Source organism: Cyanistes caeruleus, chromosome 16 (assembly GCF_971803275.1).
Source record: "Cyanistes caeruleus chromosome 16, bCyaCae1.hap1.1, whole genome shotgun sequence".
In the NCBI taxonomy this organism is placed as follows: domain Eukaryota; kingdom Metazoa; phylum Chordata; class Aves; order Passeriformes; family Paridae; genus Cyanistes; species Cyanistes caeruleus.
The window spans coordinates 13126812-13141866 of NC_141716.1; the positions used below are offsets into that span (position 1 = coordinate 13126812).

Here is a 15055-nt window from a genome sequence, read left to right on the forward strand (position 1 = left end):
GTCCTCTGGGCTATTGGCCAGCACCCATCAGCATGGACTCCTGCTGGCCTCTTCTTGGTTTGGGAGGCGCTGTTTTAGGTGCCCATAGTGGGCCACTCAGAGACTTAACCAAGTTGTCCATATCCATTGTGAATCTGGTGCTTTCAGAACAGGGAGAAACGGGAAGTTGTCCTTTCCCTTTCCTCACGGCCTCTGCTGTGGCTGACAGTGGCAGGCTGTGGCTGTCGCCTCTGACTGCTTTGTTCTGTTTGACTGGAGGTGGATGAGTTGACATCTCAGCTGGCAGCCTCCCGAGAGTTCCAGGAAAGCACAGTTCAGAGAGCCCAGCAAGATGTGAGCGAGGCCCAGGAACAGTTGCAGCAGAAGATGTTGGAGACTGAGCACATCCAAAAGAGGCTGGAGGAGGCAGAAGATCAGAAGAAGGAGCTCCAAGTGCTGCTACAGATAATGGAGAAGGAATCGAAACAATGGGAAGAAGTGGCATGCCAAAATTCAGAACTGCATGCTTTTGCGACTTCCCTAAAGAGAGAAAATGACAGGTAAATGAAAGCCTGTGGGACTCTGCAATGTGGTGAATGCATTCCCTCTTTGCCATCTTTGCACCTGCCTGGGGCTCTGGCAGCATTTCTTAAGTGGCAGATTCTGAACTCTCCATGAAGACACATCTCATTTTCTGTATGTTGTGTTCATTCTCTAATATTTTAAGCCTTCAGTTGGAGTTTTTCTGAAGACAAAGGCTTTTGGGGTAGCTCTTTCCCTCTAGGGAGTGTTGTGCTGTTAGGTTAGGTGGGTGTGTTAACAGTGCTGGAGCTGCAGTGTAAGGAGCTGGATACATCCATCAGCTCCACCTTGGCTGCTGTAACTTGAAGCCTTTGGGATCTGATCAGCCTGGCATCTGATGCCTTTGCTGGGCAGAACCTTCTTAAGGCCCTGAGTGCTGATCAAGCCCAGATTGCCCTGGGAGGCACCCGAGAAACAAGAATGTCTCTGGTGCATTGTTCCTGATAAAATGCCCCCCCGGTGCCTGGAGGGGCTCAAGCAGGGTCCCTGCCACCCTCCACACTCACAGGTGTTACTGACTGTGCAAAGAATGCAAGAAACCAGAGCAAGGTTAGGGGGGCTCCTCCAGCTGATCAAGTCAAGCCAGTCTTCAGTGCCACAGGATTCTTCTTCCAAGAAGAAGACAAAGGAAAGGCAGAGCACTCTTGCTTGCCTGGAGGTTTCTGCATCTTCCATCAACTTGAGCTCCAAGCCTCTGTTGCCACTTCTGCCTTGGGCCTTTGTTCCTCCAGCTGAAAGTAGGATGGGTGCTGGTAAATCTCAGGGAACTTCCCAGACGTCCCCTGGCTGTAGGGTGCTGCTCCTCCCACCTGGACATACAAGATGGGGGAAGGAAACGTCTCTTCCATGTTGACCAAACCTCTTCCCCTTGGAGCCTGGTTAGTCAGAAGAAAATTCTTCCTCTCCCCTAATGTCTTCATTGCAGGACTTTGTTAGGTTTGTATTCATTTTCCCATCTCAAATAGAAGGTAGGCCATGAAGGCAGGAACTCCCTGTTCTTTCAGGAACAAAAGCAGAGTGGGCACATGCTGGGCTGTGACTGCAGGGGGAACAAACAGCCAAGTTGTTTAGACAAACCTCATTGGACAGAGCAGTTTTCTCTGAGGTGCTGCAAGTCCTAGGAGTTTATAAAATGTGATACCATTAGTAATGAGTTGCATGCTTCCCTTCTAGGCTGATTCTGTCTCTGGAGGAAAGGATGATGCACCTCACAGCGCTGGAAGAAAAGAACGTGGCACTGAACAATCAGCTGCCTCAGTTTCATTCTGCTCTTCAGCAGGCCGAACTGGTCTCTTCAAGCCATGCAGGAAAACTGCAGGAGCTCAGCACCCAGGTAAGCTGTGCATTCCATCCTCTTCTCCAGGGACACACAACACCACCTTTGGCATGGTAGTCCCAACCTCCTTCCCCTCCCAGCAGCATCCACTGCCACCGTGTTCTGCCCAGGGCTGCTGCTGCTGCACCCTCAGGCCAAGGCTGGATCTGGTGTCTGCTGCCGATGTTTTCTCCCATTCTCTCCTGGGGCCCAGCAGGAAATCTGGGAGCAGAAGCAGCAGCACACTCCTCTGGAGCTTCTCTGTCCCTCTGTTAGCAGTGCTGTCCCTGACAGGATTGGTGCCTGTGCCAGGCACTGAGCAATGTGGGGACACAGACATGGCTATGGCAGGCTGGGCAGGGCACTTCCACCACAGCCAGTTCAGCCCGTGTTCAGAGCTGCAGCCTCAAGGGTGCCCCTTGCCTCCCTTTCCCTGCTTTCTCTACCTTTGTCTCTACTGGATTCCTGGTTCTGCACCTTCTGTTTCTGGCATATTTCTGCCTGAAGTCATTTCTCCTTCAATGCTCTCCCTACTGCCCACTCTGCTGCCTCAGGAGCAGCCCAGTCCCTGAGGCTCTCTGCATCCATCTTCCAGATCCAGGCCCTGCAGGATGCAGTGACAGAGAAGGCAGCTCAGCATGACACTCGAGAGAAGGAGCTGCTGCAGGAGCTGGAAAAGTCCCGAGTAAGAGAACAGAGCTTGAGGGACGCTATGAATGTGCTGCAGGTTGAGATGTCTGGGCTGCGTCTGAGGCTCCAGAGCTCTGAGGAAAGAGCAGAGGCCATGGCCACACACTGTGAGGCCATGGAGATGGAGCTGAGGATGGCTCAGGCTGACAACAACCAAATCAAGGCCTGCAATCAGGAGCTGCAGACACTGTTGGAGGAAACTCAGCAAGGTACAACTTCTCTCCCATCCATTGCCCCATCCTGTTCCACCAGCGGGGATCTCTGATCCCATGCAGAGGTAAAGGCCTTTGCCCAGAGATGGCAGACAGGAAAAACAACATGAGTAAAAACCAGTATGAGATTTATCCATCCAAGTGCCTGTGAAAGCTTTTTCTTGAGAACTATGCTGTGGCTGGCAGTGCCAATTGGCTCTGCTGTGGCTGATCCCATACACAGCTGGTGCATTTCAGGTGCTGTGTCTGTGCTAAGCAGCTGGAGCTGGATGCCTGAGGCAAATTCTCTCAAGCTCCAGGCCCTGCCAGAGCCTCCAGGCTATTGGCCTCTCTGGAGCAGGGCTGCACAGGCATCCCAGCTGCTTTGCCTCTCTTGGATTGTTCACTCTGCACAAGGCCAAGAGCAAACACACTTTGCTATTCCTCTGAACCTTGCCCCTGCCATTCTTGTTTTTTTCTCTGCCTGGAAGTTTCCTTCATTTCTCTCAGTTTTGGAAGCTCTAGTGGGCTTAAGATTTGGTAAACCCAGTCAGGCAGAGAAGACAGTGCTGTTGTCTCTGCAGGGTGCCCATCAGTTTACTTTGCTTTGCTTTCTCCCTTCTCTGTCCCCTTCCCTCCTGCAGCATTATGGAGGGCAGAACACCAGAAAATCTTTCTAAGAACGGGCCTGAAGGAAGAGGCCACTGCCCTGAAGAAAGAGGCTGTGACTGTTCGTCAGGAGATGGAATATCTTCGGAGGAAACTGGAGAGCCAGGAGAAGGAAAGGAAGGATGTGCTGGTGAGAATGGCAGATGCCACAAAGGGCCATTTCCTAGCTATGTTTGCACCTGGTGTTACCAGTTCAAAGGAGCACCTTTTTCCAGTTTAACTTTCCTAATTGCATTCTTCTGAACAAGGAGGAAATGATGTTGTAGCCATGTCAAAGCCAGTTAGCACTGAGGCTGCTGATTTTCCTCCATGCTGGAGTTCTGTGCCCTGGAAGCTTTAGTTCTCCATGTCCACACTGTCTCCATTGACATTGCATGGTTTGGGCAATTTCTGGTGTCCAAATCCATGTTCAGATTTCTAAATATCTGGAGCTGGCAGGAGGGATGAGAAGACCTAGGTTGCTGTTTGAAGGGTGTTTGGCCTTGGCCGTGTGAGAGCAGGCAGTGGGGAGAGAAGAGAGGAAAGCCAGGTGCTGATGCAGATCAGGACGTGTGCCTGCAAGGGGAGAACTCGTCCTGAGTGGTAGCAGGGAATGACAGACTGATCTGGCCATTGGTGCTGCAAGAGAGGGCAGTGGGGCTCTCGGGGATGCTGCCGTGGAAAGTCTACACAGGAGTGTTGGAAAACCACTCCTGTTGCCCCAAGGCCTTGGAATGAAATGCTGAGGGTGTTTGCTCTTCCTTCCTGATGCAGAGCACATCCTCATGGCACTGCCTAAATCCTGCTTTGCATTGACTTGAAATCCTGGCTGCAGTTCTGGCAGCTCGTGCCCAAAGGAACACGGGAGTGGAGCTGCCAGAGGTTGGGGACGGGCAGAAAGGAAGCTGGGATGGGCTGAGCGAGCTGGGAAAGAGGCAGCGTCACGGGGGGCCCAGCCAAGGTCTGCAGCAGCCCGAGAGGCAGAGAGAGAGGGGGGCAGCACGTGCCTGCCCCTGCAGCAGGAGTCCAGATCTGGTATGAGAAGCAAACCAAGAGAGGCAATGGGTGAGTCTTCTTCTCCCTGTTTTGGCAGCATGAACGGGAATTGTGCCAACAGAAGCTGAGGGATCTGGAAAAGAAGATGGAAACGGGTGCACCTGACACGAAGAGTCGGAAGAAGATAATCCAGGAATTGGAAGTGGAGGGGGAAGATATGCAAGAAGAGTTGGACCATGGGACTGCTGCTGCCTTGAAGACGAGTGGAAGAGAAGAAATCAACGGAACGGAGATTGGACAGCTTCTGACTTCTGCACTGAGGAAGAGCGAAATGGCCAAAGGGACTCTGAAGAAAAACTTTGTAGTCCTGCAGAGAAAATCTCCTGACAACTGCATGGGCCAGTCTCATGTCCAGGTAGGCAGAGACACTGACCTTCAGTCCACTCCAATGTCCCTGAAGGATTCCAGTGATATTTCCCATAAAGAAGTGGGACTCTATATCCCTGTGAGTCCAGGTCTGCTTGGCCAAAGCAGCCCAAGCTGCAGCAGGCAGCCTTGTCTGTCTGCCTGGCCCCAGCCAGAGACCATTGACTGGCAAGATTGTTTCCTGGCATGCCCAGAATGACTGCTACAGCTCTGGAGTTTGCTGTTCAGATCAGCTGCAGGCCAAATGCTGGGCATGGGGAGCTACTTCTCCTGTGCCCACACAAGATCATGGCAACACGTGGGGATTTGGATTTGGTGTGGGAAGGAATGGAGCAGGTGAGCAGGGCGATGGACTAAACCCAGCAGAGTTTTGTACCAAGAGATCTGAGCAGCAGCAGCTGCACTGCTGGTGCTTAGCGTAAATTGTATTGGCAGCTGTGGAAGATGCAGTGTTTTTGGGTAACAACATCACATTTGGAGTAGGGATGTTTGTTGGCAAGGAGCTGTCAGATCCCAGGCAAGGCAGCAGGGCCTGACACAGCAGCTCCAAGGTAACAGTGGCAGAGGCTTTTGCAGCCCAGGGTATCAGAGCTGCATAGGGCAGTGCTGTGAACCTTGGAGGCCAGAGCACAGGTGCTCCTTGTCCTCTGGCTGCCAGCGAGGTGGCACTGGCTGCCTCTGCACAGGGATCCTGAGGAATGCTGAGAAGGATGAGAAAAATCTATTTAACGACTCATCTAGAGTATTTCTGAAGAGGAACCCAGAGATGTCTTCTGGGATGTGTTTTAAGTCACTTCCTGGGCAGCTGTGGCTCCCCAGGGCAGACAGTGGCCCAGGGGAGCAGCAGCCAAGTGCTCTGAGGGCGCGTGAGCCCATCCATCTTTGTCTCTTCCCACACAGATGTTGCAGGCAAGTGTGAAAGCCTCTGCTCTTTGCTTCTGTGCAGGTGCTGCAGGAAGAGCAGAATGAGAAGAGGGCTTTAACAGAGACACTGCTCCAAACTCAGGGAGAGCTCAGCCAAGCGTGCCAGCAGGTCCAGCAGCTCAGGCAGGAGGTGAAAGAGCAGCAAGAGAAGGAACGGGTAAGTCTGATGTCGTGGTTTTAAGGCAGTAACTAAAAAATTACTTACTTCTTGCTGTGAGATATGAATTAGAACAAGAGCAAAACAGGCCTTAAAAGGAAATAACGAAAATTCATTAACAATACTACAAGAATAAGAACACCAGAATAAACCTCCAGAAAACCCTTTTATCCCCCACTACCCAACCATTCCCTTGTACACGTGACAACATAAAGACAAAAAAAAACAAACTTTGGAACTTTGGTGTTTAAAACAGTCCCAATTCCTGCTAGAGTCTTTTCATCAGTCTCTGTAGAGAAACAGAAGTCTTCTTCTGCTAATCTATGGAGTTTCTCACGAGAAAATTATTTCTGTTAGAGTTTTCTATTTCTCTGATGCCAGTTGCCCGGAAATCTGCCAACAGTTCACTCCTCCCATTTCACATCACTCTGAGGTGTGTATGGGCCATGAGTCTAGGGATAGCATTTTTTAAGGATGAGATATTCAAAGGCAAAAGTCTTCTTCATCTGTCTCTGTGAGCTTCGCTGGAAAACGGTTTTCTCATTGCCCTCAAGACCTCAAATCTTCGCTCCACTCTGTTCCAGCTCCTCACTGTACCACAATTACTCTACTTTTTGCTCAAAATCCACACTTTGAACACTCCATTCCTCCCAATATACTCTGTCATGAATTAAAGGAGTTTTTTTTCAGAACATTATTGTCCATCTCCATAGCTCTAACAGAAAAATATTTCAGCTTATAGAGCATCTCCTTATTCTCTCTTCCCCATCTAAAACTTAACTCTTTTCTTCACTGTTATCTTCATGTTGATTGTCTCTCTCTCCATCTCTCTGGGAAAAAGGAGTAATCTGTACATTTTATCCAGGTAGTAAAAGAATTAAAGTCCCAGAAAAGCTGCAAGTGTTCATGGTGTCAGGTTTCAGTCCAGCAGCAGAAACTACAAACTAAGCCAGGCCAGCTGGCTCCGTTTCTCCCCTCCCCCCCTGCCTGCGGCCTTGTCCGGCCTGGAGTGGGGAGAGGAGGCCGAGATAGAGCCTGTTACCTTGTTAGAAGCCAGAAACCCCAAAAAAACCAAGAGAACTCTGGATTTACATCTTAAGGCGGTGTTCAAAAGTTCATCTCACTTTTCAATGGTCAAAACTGCTGTCAATTCGTAGAAATGACCAATAATTGGTCAGGAGAAAAGATTCCCATCAGTCACCAGCAGCTTCAACTACCTTGGCTCCCAAAGCTATCTTAAAGGTAAAGTCACCCCATTACATCTGAGTAGGCAGGGGATGGAGTGCAGGGCAGGGACAAGGGCACAAAAGGCAGCTCCTGGGAGTGAGGGGGCAAGGGCTGCCTCAGGCTCTGGGAACACAGAGCCTGGTAAGCTCCAGAGCTCAGCCACAGGAAGGAGGGCTTGCAGTGCAAGCAGAGCTGGGTTGAGAAGCCACAAGAAGTAGCTGAAGGAAGTTACTCTAAATTTTGTTGCCAGACCATCAAGGCAAAGCTGCAAGCTGAGCTGCAGGAAGCTCACAATGAAATGCTGGCAGTGCAGAGGAGGCACAAGGAAGACCTTCAGGGCATCAGAGAGGAGATGAATGTCCTCCTCAAACAGAGGGATGCTCTACAAAAGCAGGTGAGTGAACCAGCAGTGGCCCTGCAGTCACCCAGGGAGGACTCTGTGGCCTTCTTGCTTTTCCATGGCAGAGCAGCAGCTGATGGAGTGATCCCTGGGGCTGCCTCATGCTGTGGGAGCTCCATGGCAGCTGCTCTGAAGGACACTCAGTGCTCTGCTGAATTTCAGCTGCTGCCCCCTGGACAGCTGGGCCAGTCCTCTGGGCTATTGGCCAGCACCCATCAGCATGGACTCCTGCTGGCCTCTTCTTGGTTTGGGAGGTGCTGTTTTAGGTGCCCATAGTGGGCCACTCAGAGACTTAACCAAGTTGTCCATCTCCATTGTGAATCTGGTGCTCTCATGTGGGGGCTGAGGAGTCGGCCAGCAAGAGTTGTGGCACTCCCCTGGAGAGGGGAAATGTTTTACTCAGAGACCTTTGAACTTACATGTTGATTTATTGTATCCCATTGGTTTTTCCCCTGTCACTTTACCAAGTTGCCCTGTTACTAGTTTCTCCCTGCCCCTCTCCTTCTCTACATAAACCCAAGTTTTTCTCCTCTTGGAGAGAGCTGCTGTCCCTGGCTCCCTTCACAGAGGGCCCTGCTTTCAAGAAAGGCTAGTTGTCTGTGGAACGCCACACAGTGCCTCAGTCCCTCTCTCTGCGTCACCTGAGAGCCGCTGCTGGGCTGAGCTGAAAATCACTCATGGGGCGAGGGAGGTGCCTGAGCCCCTGGGCCGTCTTCTTAAAGACATTTCTTCAGGGAGCTCACGGCACCCCTACCATCCACCCCACCGCGGCACTCTCAGGACAGGGAGAAATGGGAAGTTGTCCTTTCCCTTTCCTCACGGCCTCTGCTGTGGCTGACAGTGGCAGGCTGTGGCTGTCGCCTCTGACTGCTTTGTTCTGTTTGACTGGAGGTGGATGAGTTGACATCTCAGCTGGCAGCCTCCCGAGAGTTCCAGGAAAGCACAGTCCAGAGAGCCCAGCAAGATGTGAGCAAGGCCCAGGAACAGTTGCAGCAGAAGATGTTGGAGACTGAGCACATCCAAAAGAGGCTGGAGGAGGCAGAACAAGAGAAGAAGGAGCTCCAAGTGCTGCTACAGATAATGGAGAAGGAATCGAAACAATGGGAAGAAGTGGCACGCCAAAATTCAGAACTGCAAGCTTTCATGCAGCTCCTAGACAGTGAAAATGACAGGTAAATGAAAGCCTGTGGGACTCTGCAATGTGGTGAATGCATTCCCTCTTTGCCATCTTTGCACCTGCCTGGGGCTCTGGCAGCATTTCTTAAGTGGCAGATTCTGAACTCTCCATGAAGACACATCTCATTTTCTGTATGTTGTGTTCATTCTCTAATATTTTAAGCCTTCAGTTGGAGTTTTTCTGAAGACAAAGGCTTTTGGGGTAGCTCTTTCCCTCTAGGGAGTGTTGTGCTGTTAGGTTAGGTGGGTGTGTTAACAGTGCTGGAGCTGCAGTGTAAGGAGCTGGATACATCCATCAGCTCCACCTTGGCTGCTGTAACTTGAAGCCTTTGGGATCTGATCAGCCTGGCATCTGATGCCTTTGCTGGGCAGAACCTTCTTAAGGCCCTGAGTGCTGATCAAGCCCAGATTGCCCTGGGAGGCACCCGAGAAACAAGAATGTCTCTGGTGCATTGTTCCTGATAAAATGCCCCCCCGGTGCCTGGAGGGGCTCAAGCAGGGTCCCTGCCACCCTCCACACTCACAGGTGTTACTGACTGTGCAAAGAATGCAAGAAACCAGAGCAAGGTTAGGGGGGCTCCTCCAGCTGATCAAGTCAAGCCAGTCTTCAGTGCCACAGGATTCTTCTTCCAAGAAGAAGACAAAGGAAAGGCAGAGCACTCTTGCTTGCCTGGAGGTTTCTGCATCTTCCATCAACTTGAGCTCCAAGCCTCTGTTGCCACTTCTGCCTTGGGCCTTTGTTCCTCCAGCTGAAAGTAGGATGGGTGCTGGTAAATCTCAGGGAACTTCCCAGACGTCCCCTGGCTGTAGGGTGCTGCTCCTCCCACCTGGACATACAAGACGGGGGAAGGAAACGTCTCTTCCATGTTGACCAAACCTCTTCCCCTTGGAGCCTGGTTAGTCAGAAGAAAATTCTTCCTCTCCCCTAATGTCTTCATTGCAGGACTTTGTTAGGTTTGTATTCACTTTCCCATCTCAAATAGAAGGTAGGCCATGAAGGCAGGAGCTCCCTGTTCTTTCAGGAACAAAAGCAGAGTGGGCACATGCTGGGCTGTGACTGCAGGGGGAACAAACAGCCAAGTTGTTTAGACAAACCTCATTGGACAGAGCAGTTTTCTCTGAGGTGCTGCAAGTCCTAGGAGTTTATAAAATGTGATACCATTAGTAATGAGTTGCATGCTTCCCTTCTAGGCTGATTCTGTCTCTGGAGGAAAGGAATATGCACCTCACAGAGCTGGAAGAAAAGAACGTGGAACTGAATAATCAGCTGTCACAGTTTCATTCTGCTCTTCAGCAGGCCGAACTGGTCTCTTCAAGCCGTGCAGGAAAACTTCAGGAGCTCAGCACCCAGGTAAGCTGTGCATTCCATCCTCTTCTCCAGGGACACACAACACCACCTTTGGCATGCTAGTCCCAACCTCTTTCCCCTCCCAGCAGCATCCACTGCCACCGTGTTCTGCCCAGGGCTGCTGCTGCTGCACCCTCAGGCCAAGGCTGGATCTGGTGTCTGCTGCCGATGTTTTCTCCCATTCTCTCCTGGGGCCCAGCAGGAAATCTGGGAGCAGAAGCAGCAGCACACTCCTCTGGAGCTTCTCTGTCCCTCTGTTAGCAGTGCTGTCCCTGACAGGATTGGTGCCTGTGCCAGGCACTGAGCAATGTGGGGACACAGACATGGCTATGGCAGGCTGGGCAGGGCACTTCCACCACAGCCAGTTCAGCCCGTGTTCAGAGCTGCAGCCTCAAGGGTGCCCCTTGCATCCCTTTCCCTGCTTTCTCTACCTTTGTCTCCACTGGAATCCTTGGTTCTGCACCTTCTGTTTCTGGCGTATTTCTGCCTGAAGTCATTTCTCCTTCAATGCTCTCCCTACTGCCCACTCTGCTGCCTCAGGAGCAGCCCAGTCCCTGAGGCTCTCTGAATCCATCTTCCAGACAGGGGCCCTGCAGGATGCAGTGACAGAGAAGGCAGCTCAGCATGACACTCGAGAGAAGGAGCTGCTGCAGGAGCTGGAAAAGTCCCGAGTAAGAGAAAAGAGCTTGAGGGACGCTGTGCATTTGCTGCAGGCTGAGGTGTCTGAGCTGCGTCTGAGGCTCCAGAGCTCTGAGGAAAGAGCAGAGGCCATGGCCACACACTGTGAGGCCATGGAGATGGAGCTGAGGATGGCTCAGGCTGACAACAACCAAATCAAGGCCTGCAATCAGGAGCTGCAGACACTGTTGGAGGAAACTCAGCAAGGTACAACTTCTCTCCCATCCATTGCCCCATCCTGTTCCACCAGCGGGGATCTCTGATCCCATGCAGAGGTAAAGGCCTTTGCCCAGAGATGGCAGACAGGAAAAACAACCAGTATGAGATTTATCCATCCAAGTGCCTGTGAAAACTTTTTCTTGAGAACTATGCTGTGGCTGGCAGTGCCAATTGGCTCTGCTGTGGCTGATCCCATACACAGCTGGTGCATTTCAGGTGCTGTGTCTGTGCTAAGCAGCTGGAGCTGGATGCCTGAGGCAAATTCTCTCAAGCTCCAGGCCCTGCCAGAGCCTCCAGGCTATTGGCCTCTCTGGAGCAGGGCTGCACAGGCATCCCAGCTGCTTTGTCTCTCTTGGATTGTTCACTCTGCACACTTTGCTATTCCTCTGAACCTTGCCCCTGCCATTCTTGTTTTTTTCTCTGCCTGGAAGTTTCCTTCATTTCTCTCAGTTTTGGAAGCTCTAGTGGGCTTAAGACTTGGCAAACCCAGTCAGGCAGAGAAGACAGTGCTGTTGTCTCTGCAGAGCGCCCATTGGTTTACTTTACTTTACTTTACTTTACTTTGCTTTCCCCCTTCTCTTTCTCCTTCCCTCCTGCAGCATTATGGAGGGCAGAACACCAGAAAATCTTTCTAAGAACGGGCCTGAAGGAAGAGGCCACTGCCCTGAAGAAAGAGGCTGTGACTGTTCGTCAGGAGATGGAATATCTTCGGAGGAAACTGGAGAGCCAGGAGAAGGAAAGGAAGGATGTGCTGGTGAGAATGGCAGATGCCACAAAGGGCCATTTCCTAGCTATGTTTGCACCTGGTGTTACCAGTTCAAAGGAGCACCTTTTTCCAGTTTAACTTTCCTAATTGCATTCTTCTGAACAAGGAGGAAATGATGTTGTAGCCATGTCAAAGCCAGTTAGCACTGAGGCTGCTGATTTTCCTCCATGCTGGAGTTCTGTGCCCTGGAAGCTTTAGTTCTCCATGTCCACACTGTCTCTATTGACATTGCATGGTTTGGGCAATTTCTGGTGTCCAAATCCATGTTCAGATTTCTAAATATCTGGAGCTGGCAGGAGGGATGAGAAGACCTAGGTTGCTGTTAATTGAAAGGTGTTTGGCCTTGGCCGTGTGAGAGCAGGCAGTGGGGAGAGAAGAGAGGAAAGCCAAGTGCTGATGCAGATCAGGACGTGTGCCTGCAAGGGGAGAACTCGTCCTGAGTGGCAGCAGGGAATGACTGATCTGGCCATTGGTGCTGCAAGAGAGGGCAGTGGGGCTCTCGGGGATGCTGCCGTGGAAAGTCTACACAGGAGTGTTGGAAAACCACTCCTGTTGCCCCAAGGCCTTGGAATGAAATGCTGAGGGTGTTTGCTCTTCCTTCCTGATGCAGAGCACATCCTCATGGCACTGCCTAAATCCTGCTTAGCATTGACTTGAAATCCTGGCTGCAGTTCTGGCAGCTCGTGCCCAAAGGAACACGGGAGTGGAGCTGCCAGAGGTCGGGGACGGGCAGAAAGGAAGCTGGGATGGGCTGAGCGAGCTGGGAAAGAGGCAGCGTCACGGGGGGCCCAGCCAAGGTCTGCAGCAGCCTGAGAGGCAGAGAGAGAGGGGGGCAGCACGTGCCTGCCCCTGCAGCAGGAGTCCAGATCTGGTATGAGAAGCAAACCAAGAGAGGCAATGGGTGAGTCTTCTTCTCCCTGTTTTGGCAGCATGAACGGGAATTGTGCCAACAGAAGCTGAGGGGTCTGGAAAAGAAGATGGAAACGGGTGCACCTGACACGAAGAGTCGGAAGAAGATAATCCAGGAATTGGAAGTGGAGAGGGAAGACATGCAAGAAGAGTTGGACCATGGGACTGCTGCTGCCTTGAAGACGAGTGGAAGAGAAGAAATCAAAGGGACAGAGAATGGACAACTCCAGAGTTCTGCACTGAGGAAGAGCAAAATGGCCAAAGGGACATTGAAGAAAAAGATAGTGATGCTGCAGAAAAAATCTCCTGACAACTGCATGGGCCAGTCTCATCTCCAGGTAGGCAGAGACACTGACCTTCAGTCCACTCCAATGTCCCTGAAGGATTCCAGTGATATTTCCCATAAAGAAGTGGGACTCTATATCCCTGTGAGTCCAGGCCTGCTTGGCCAAAGCAGCCCAGGCTGTGGCAGGTAGCCTTGTCTGTCTGCCTGGCCCCAGCCAGAGACCATTGACTGGCAGATTGTTTCCTGGCATGCCCAGAATGACTGCTACAGCTCTGGAGTTTGCTGTTCAGATCAGCTGCAGGCCAAATGCTGGGCATGGGGAGCTGCTTCTCCTGTGCTCACACAAGATCATGGCAACACGTGGGGATTTGGATTTGGTGTGGGAGGGAATGGAGCAGGTGAGCAGGGCGATGGACTAAACCCAGCAGAGTTTTGTACCAAGAGATCTGAGCAGCAGCAGCTGCACTGCTGGTGCCTCGAGGATGCTTGCCAAGATGGAGATTTCTGAGGGACAGCTCTTGTGGTGTTTGAAATAAGGCAATCATCTCCCCTCTGAATCCCCAGCAGGCTGTTGGAGCACAAGAAGAGCAGCTGTTACGTGTCTCACAGACCATGCTGGAACCAAATCAGCCGGTTGCATCAGCTCAGGAAAAGACAGAGACTCCTGAACTAACCACTGAGCCCAGGAGAACTTTTGAGCAGGTAAAATGGGCTTTCTGTGCCTCCACGGAGCCCCAGGCTCCTCTGGAGCACAGCACGTTTGCCCAGGCAGTGCTTTGCAGTGCCCTGCTTGTTTCCTTGCCTCTCCCTTTCCATGCTGTGGGCACAGCCTTTTGTTCCGTCTCTTGCGGCAGCCCATGGCTTTCTCAAAGGTGCCTTCACTGCACTGTCTCCCTCCCTGGCCCTGTGTCCCTGGACAGACCCTGGCCTCTCTTGTGCAGCCCCCAGCGAGAACTTTTTGCCCCCAGTGTTGTCTGGTGCAATTCAGGATCTCAGAGCAGAGATCTTGCATTGATGTCCAGAGGTTCTTTTGCCCCATGTTTGCTGACGGATTTCTGTGGCCCTTTCTCTCATCCAATGTGCAGGTGGAACCTGAGGGGAGAGGAATCAAAATTTTTAGGAGAGTGTTCCCACCACACTCTCTTAGGTCGCGTGTCCCCAAGTCTGACCAGCAAAATACCTTGACTTCTCAAAGAGAAGAGTTCTCCAGCAGCTCAGGGGAGCAGCAGTAGCCCTCCTGCTGATGCACAGCCTGTGGAGCAAGGGGTCAGTGGCCCAAATGTATCCTTTGGAAATGAGAGTTGGGTTCCTCACTGCTGTTGGAACTCTCTCTGCTAGACCTGTGGGGGCTGAGTGATGTACGTGGGAAGGGTTTGGCAGCCTTGGAATGGACTTGTTGATCATCTGAGCTGTGTTCAGGGCCAGTCTGGGAGCCTGTTCCTTTCCCCTTCCCCGAGGGCAGAGTGTTGGTGAGGGCTGCAGTTGGAGGCTGTGTCTGCCCTGACAGCCGGTACCGTGGGGCTGTGGATGCTGCTGCCAGCGTGGGCTTGTCTGAGCCGGGCCTTGTGCCTCTTTCAGGTGTCCCTGCTGCAGTCACAGCTGGCCCGAGACCGACAGCACCACCTGGAGAGCTGTGCAGGGAGCAGGCACGAGACACTCCCGTCGAGTCACAGGGAGCAGAAGGGATCTCCTTGCTTCCTAAACTTCTCAGAGAGGAGCCAGGATGCAGCTGGATTTAGAATAAGCCTTAGAATTTGTCAGTAGTTTATGTTTATAGGATAGTTATAGGTGTAAGTAAAACTTTATACTACTGTGTTCCATAGGATGTAGAAGTATTTATAGACAAATAAAGAGTTTGTTATGATCACGTTTAAACTAAAAGATCTTTATCAGAATTACTTACTACCCAATACAGGGTATATAATCATAACTTCCAGTATAGTGCATTATATTTGAAGGAGCTTTGAAGCAATTCTATTCAAGCCCGGAAAACCAATTCTGAATTAGAGATTGATCACCCAGACCAATGATCGTGGGCAAAGATTTCTCTCAGCCTCAAGGAGTGACACTGAGGGACATGATCACTCCAGGGAGGAATCTGCAGAAGGGAGACATGTGCCATAATCCACTTTGGTGAG

At 51.5% G+C, this 15055-nt stretch overlaps 1 protein-coding gene across 13 annotated transcripts in view; it reads left to right on the plus strand.

The window, feature by feature from the left end:
• The window catches only part of LOC111922519 (uncharacterized), a 42091-nt gene that overhangs the window by 15502 nt on the left and 11534 nt on the right, over positions 1-15055 (plus strand). For 3 of the 13 annotated variants that reach the window (XM_086853446.1, XM_086853439.1, XM_086853444.1), the window contains 15 exons: positions 259-539; positions 1735-1894; positions 2472-2775; positions 3402-3556; positions 4499-4816; positions 5774-5908; positions 7386-7529; positions 8427-8707; positions 9903-10062; positions 10641-10944; positions 11556-11710; positions 12652-12969; positions 13482-13619; positions 14003-14183; positions 14496-14798. In XM_086853446.1, the coding sequence (XP_086709572.1) occupies positions 259-539; positions 1735-1894; positions 2472-2775; positions 3402-3556; positions 4499-4816; positions 5774-5908; positions 7386-7529; positions 8427-8707; positions 9903-10062; positions 10641-10944; positions 11556-11710; positions 12652-12969; positions 13482-13619; positions 14003-14149 (3000 nt within the window). In that variant the 3' untranslated portion in view covers positions 14150-14183; positions 14496-14798. Of the gene's footprint in view, positions 1-258; positions 540-1734; positions 1895-2471; positions 2776-3401; positions 3557-4498; positions 4817-5773; positions 5909-7385; positions 7530-8426; positions 8708-9902; positions 10063-10640; positions 10945-11555; positions 11711-12651; positions 12970-13481; positions 13620-14002; positions 14184-14495; positions 14799-15055 lie in introns of those variants that run through there. The other 10 variants (XM_086853440.1, XM_086853445.1, XM_086853437.1 and 7 more) reach the window with 7 other exon arrangements.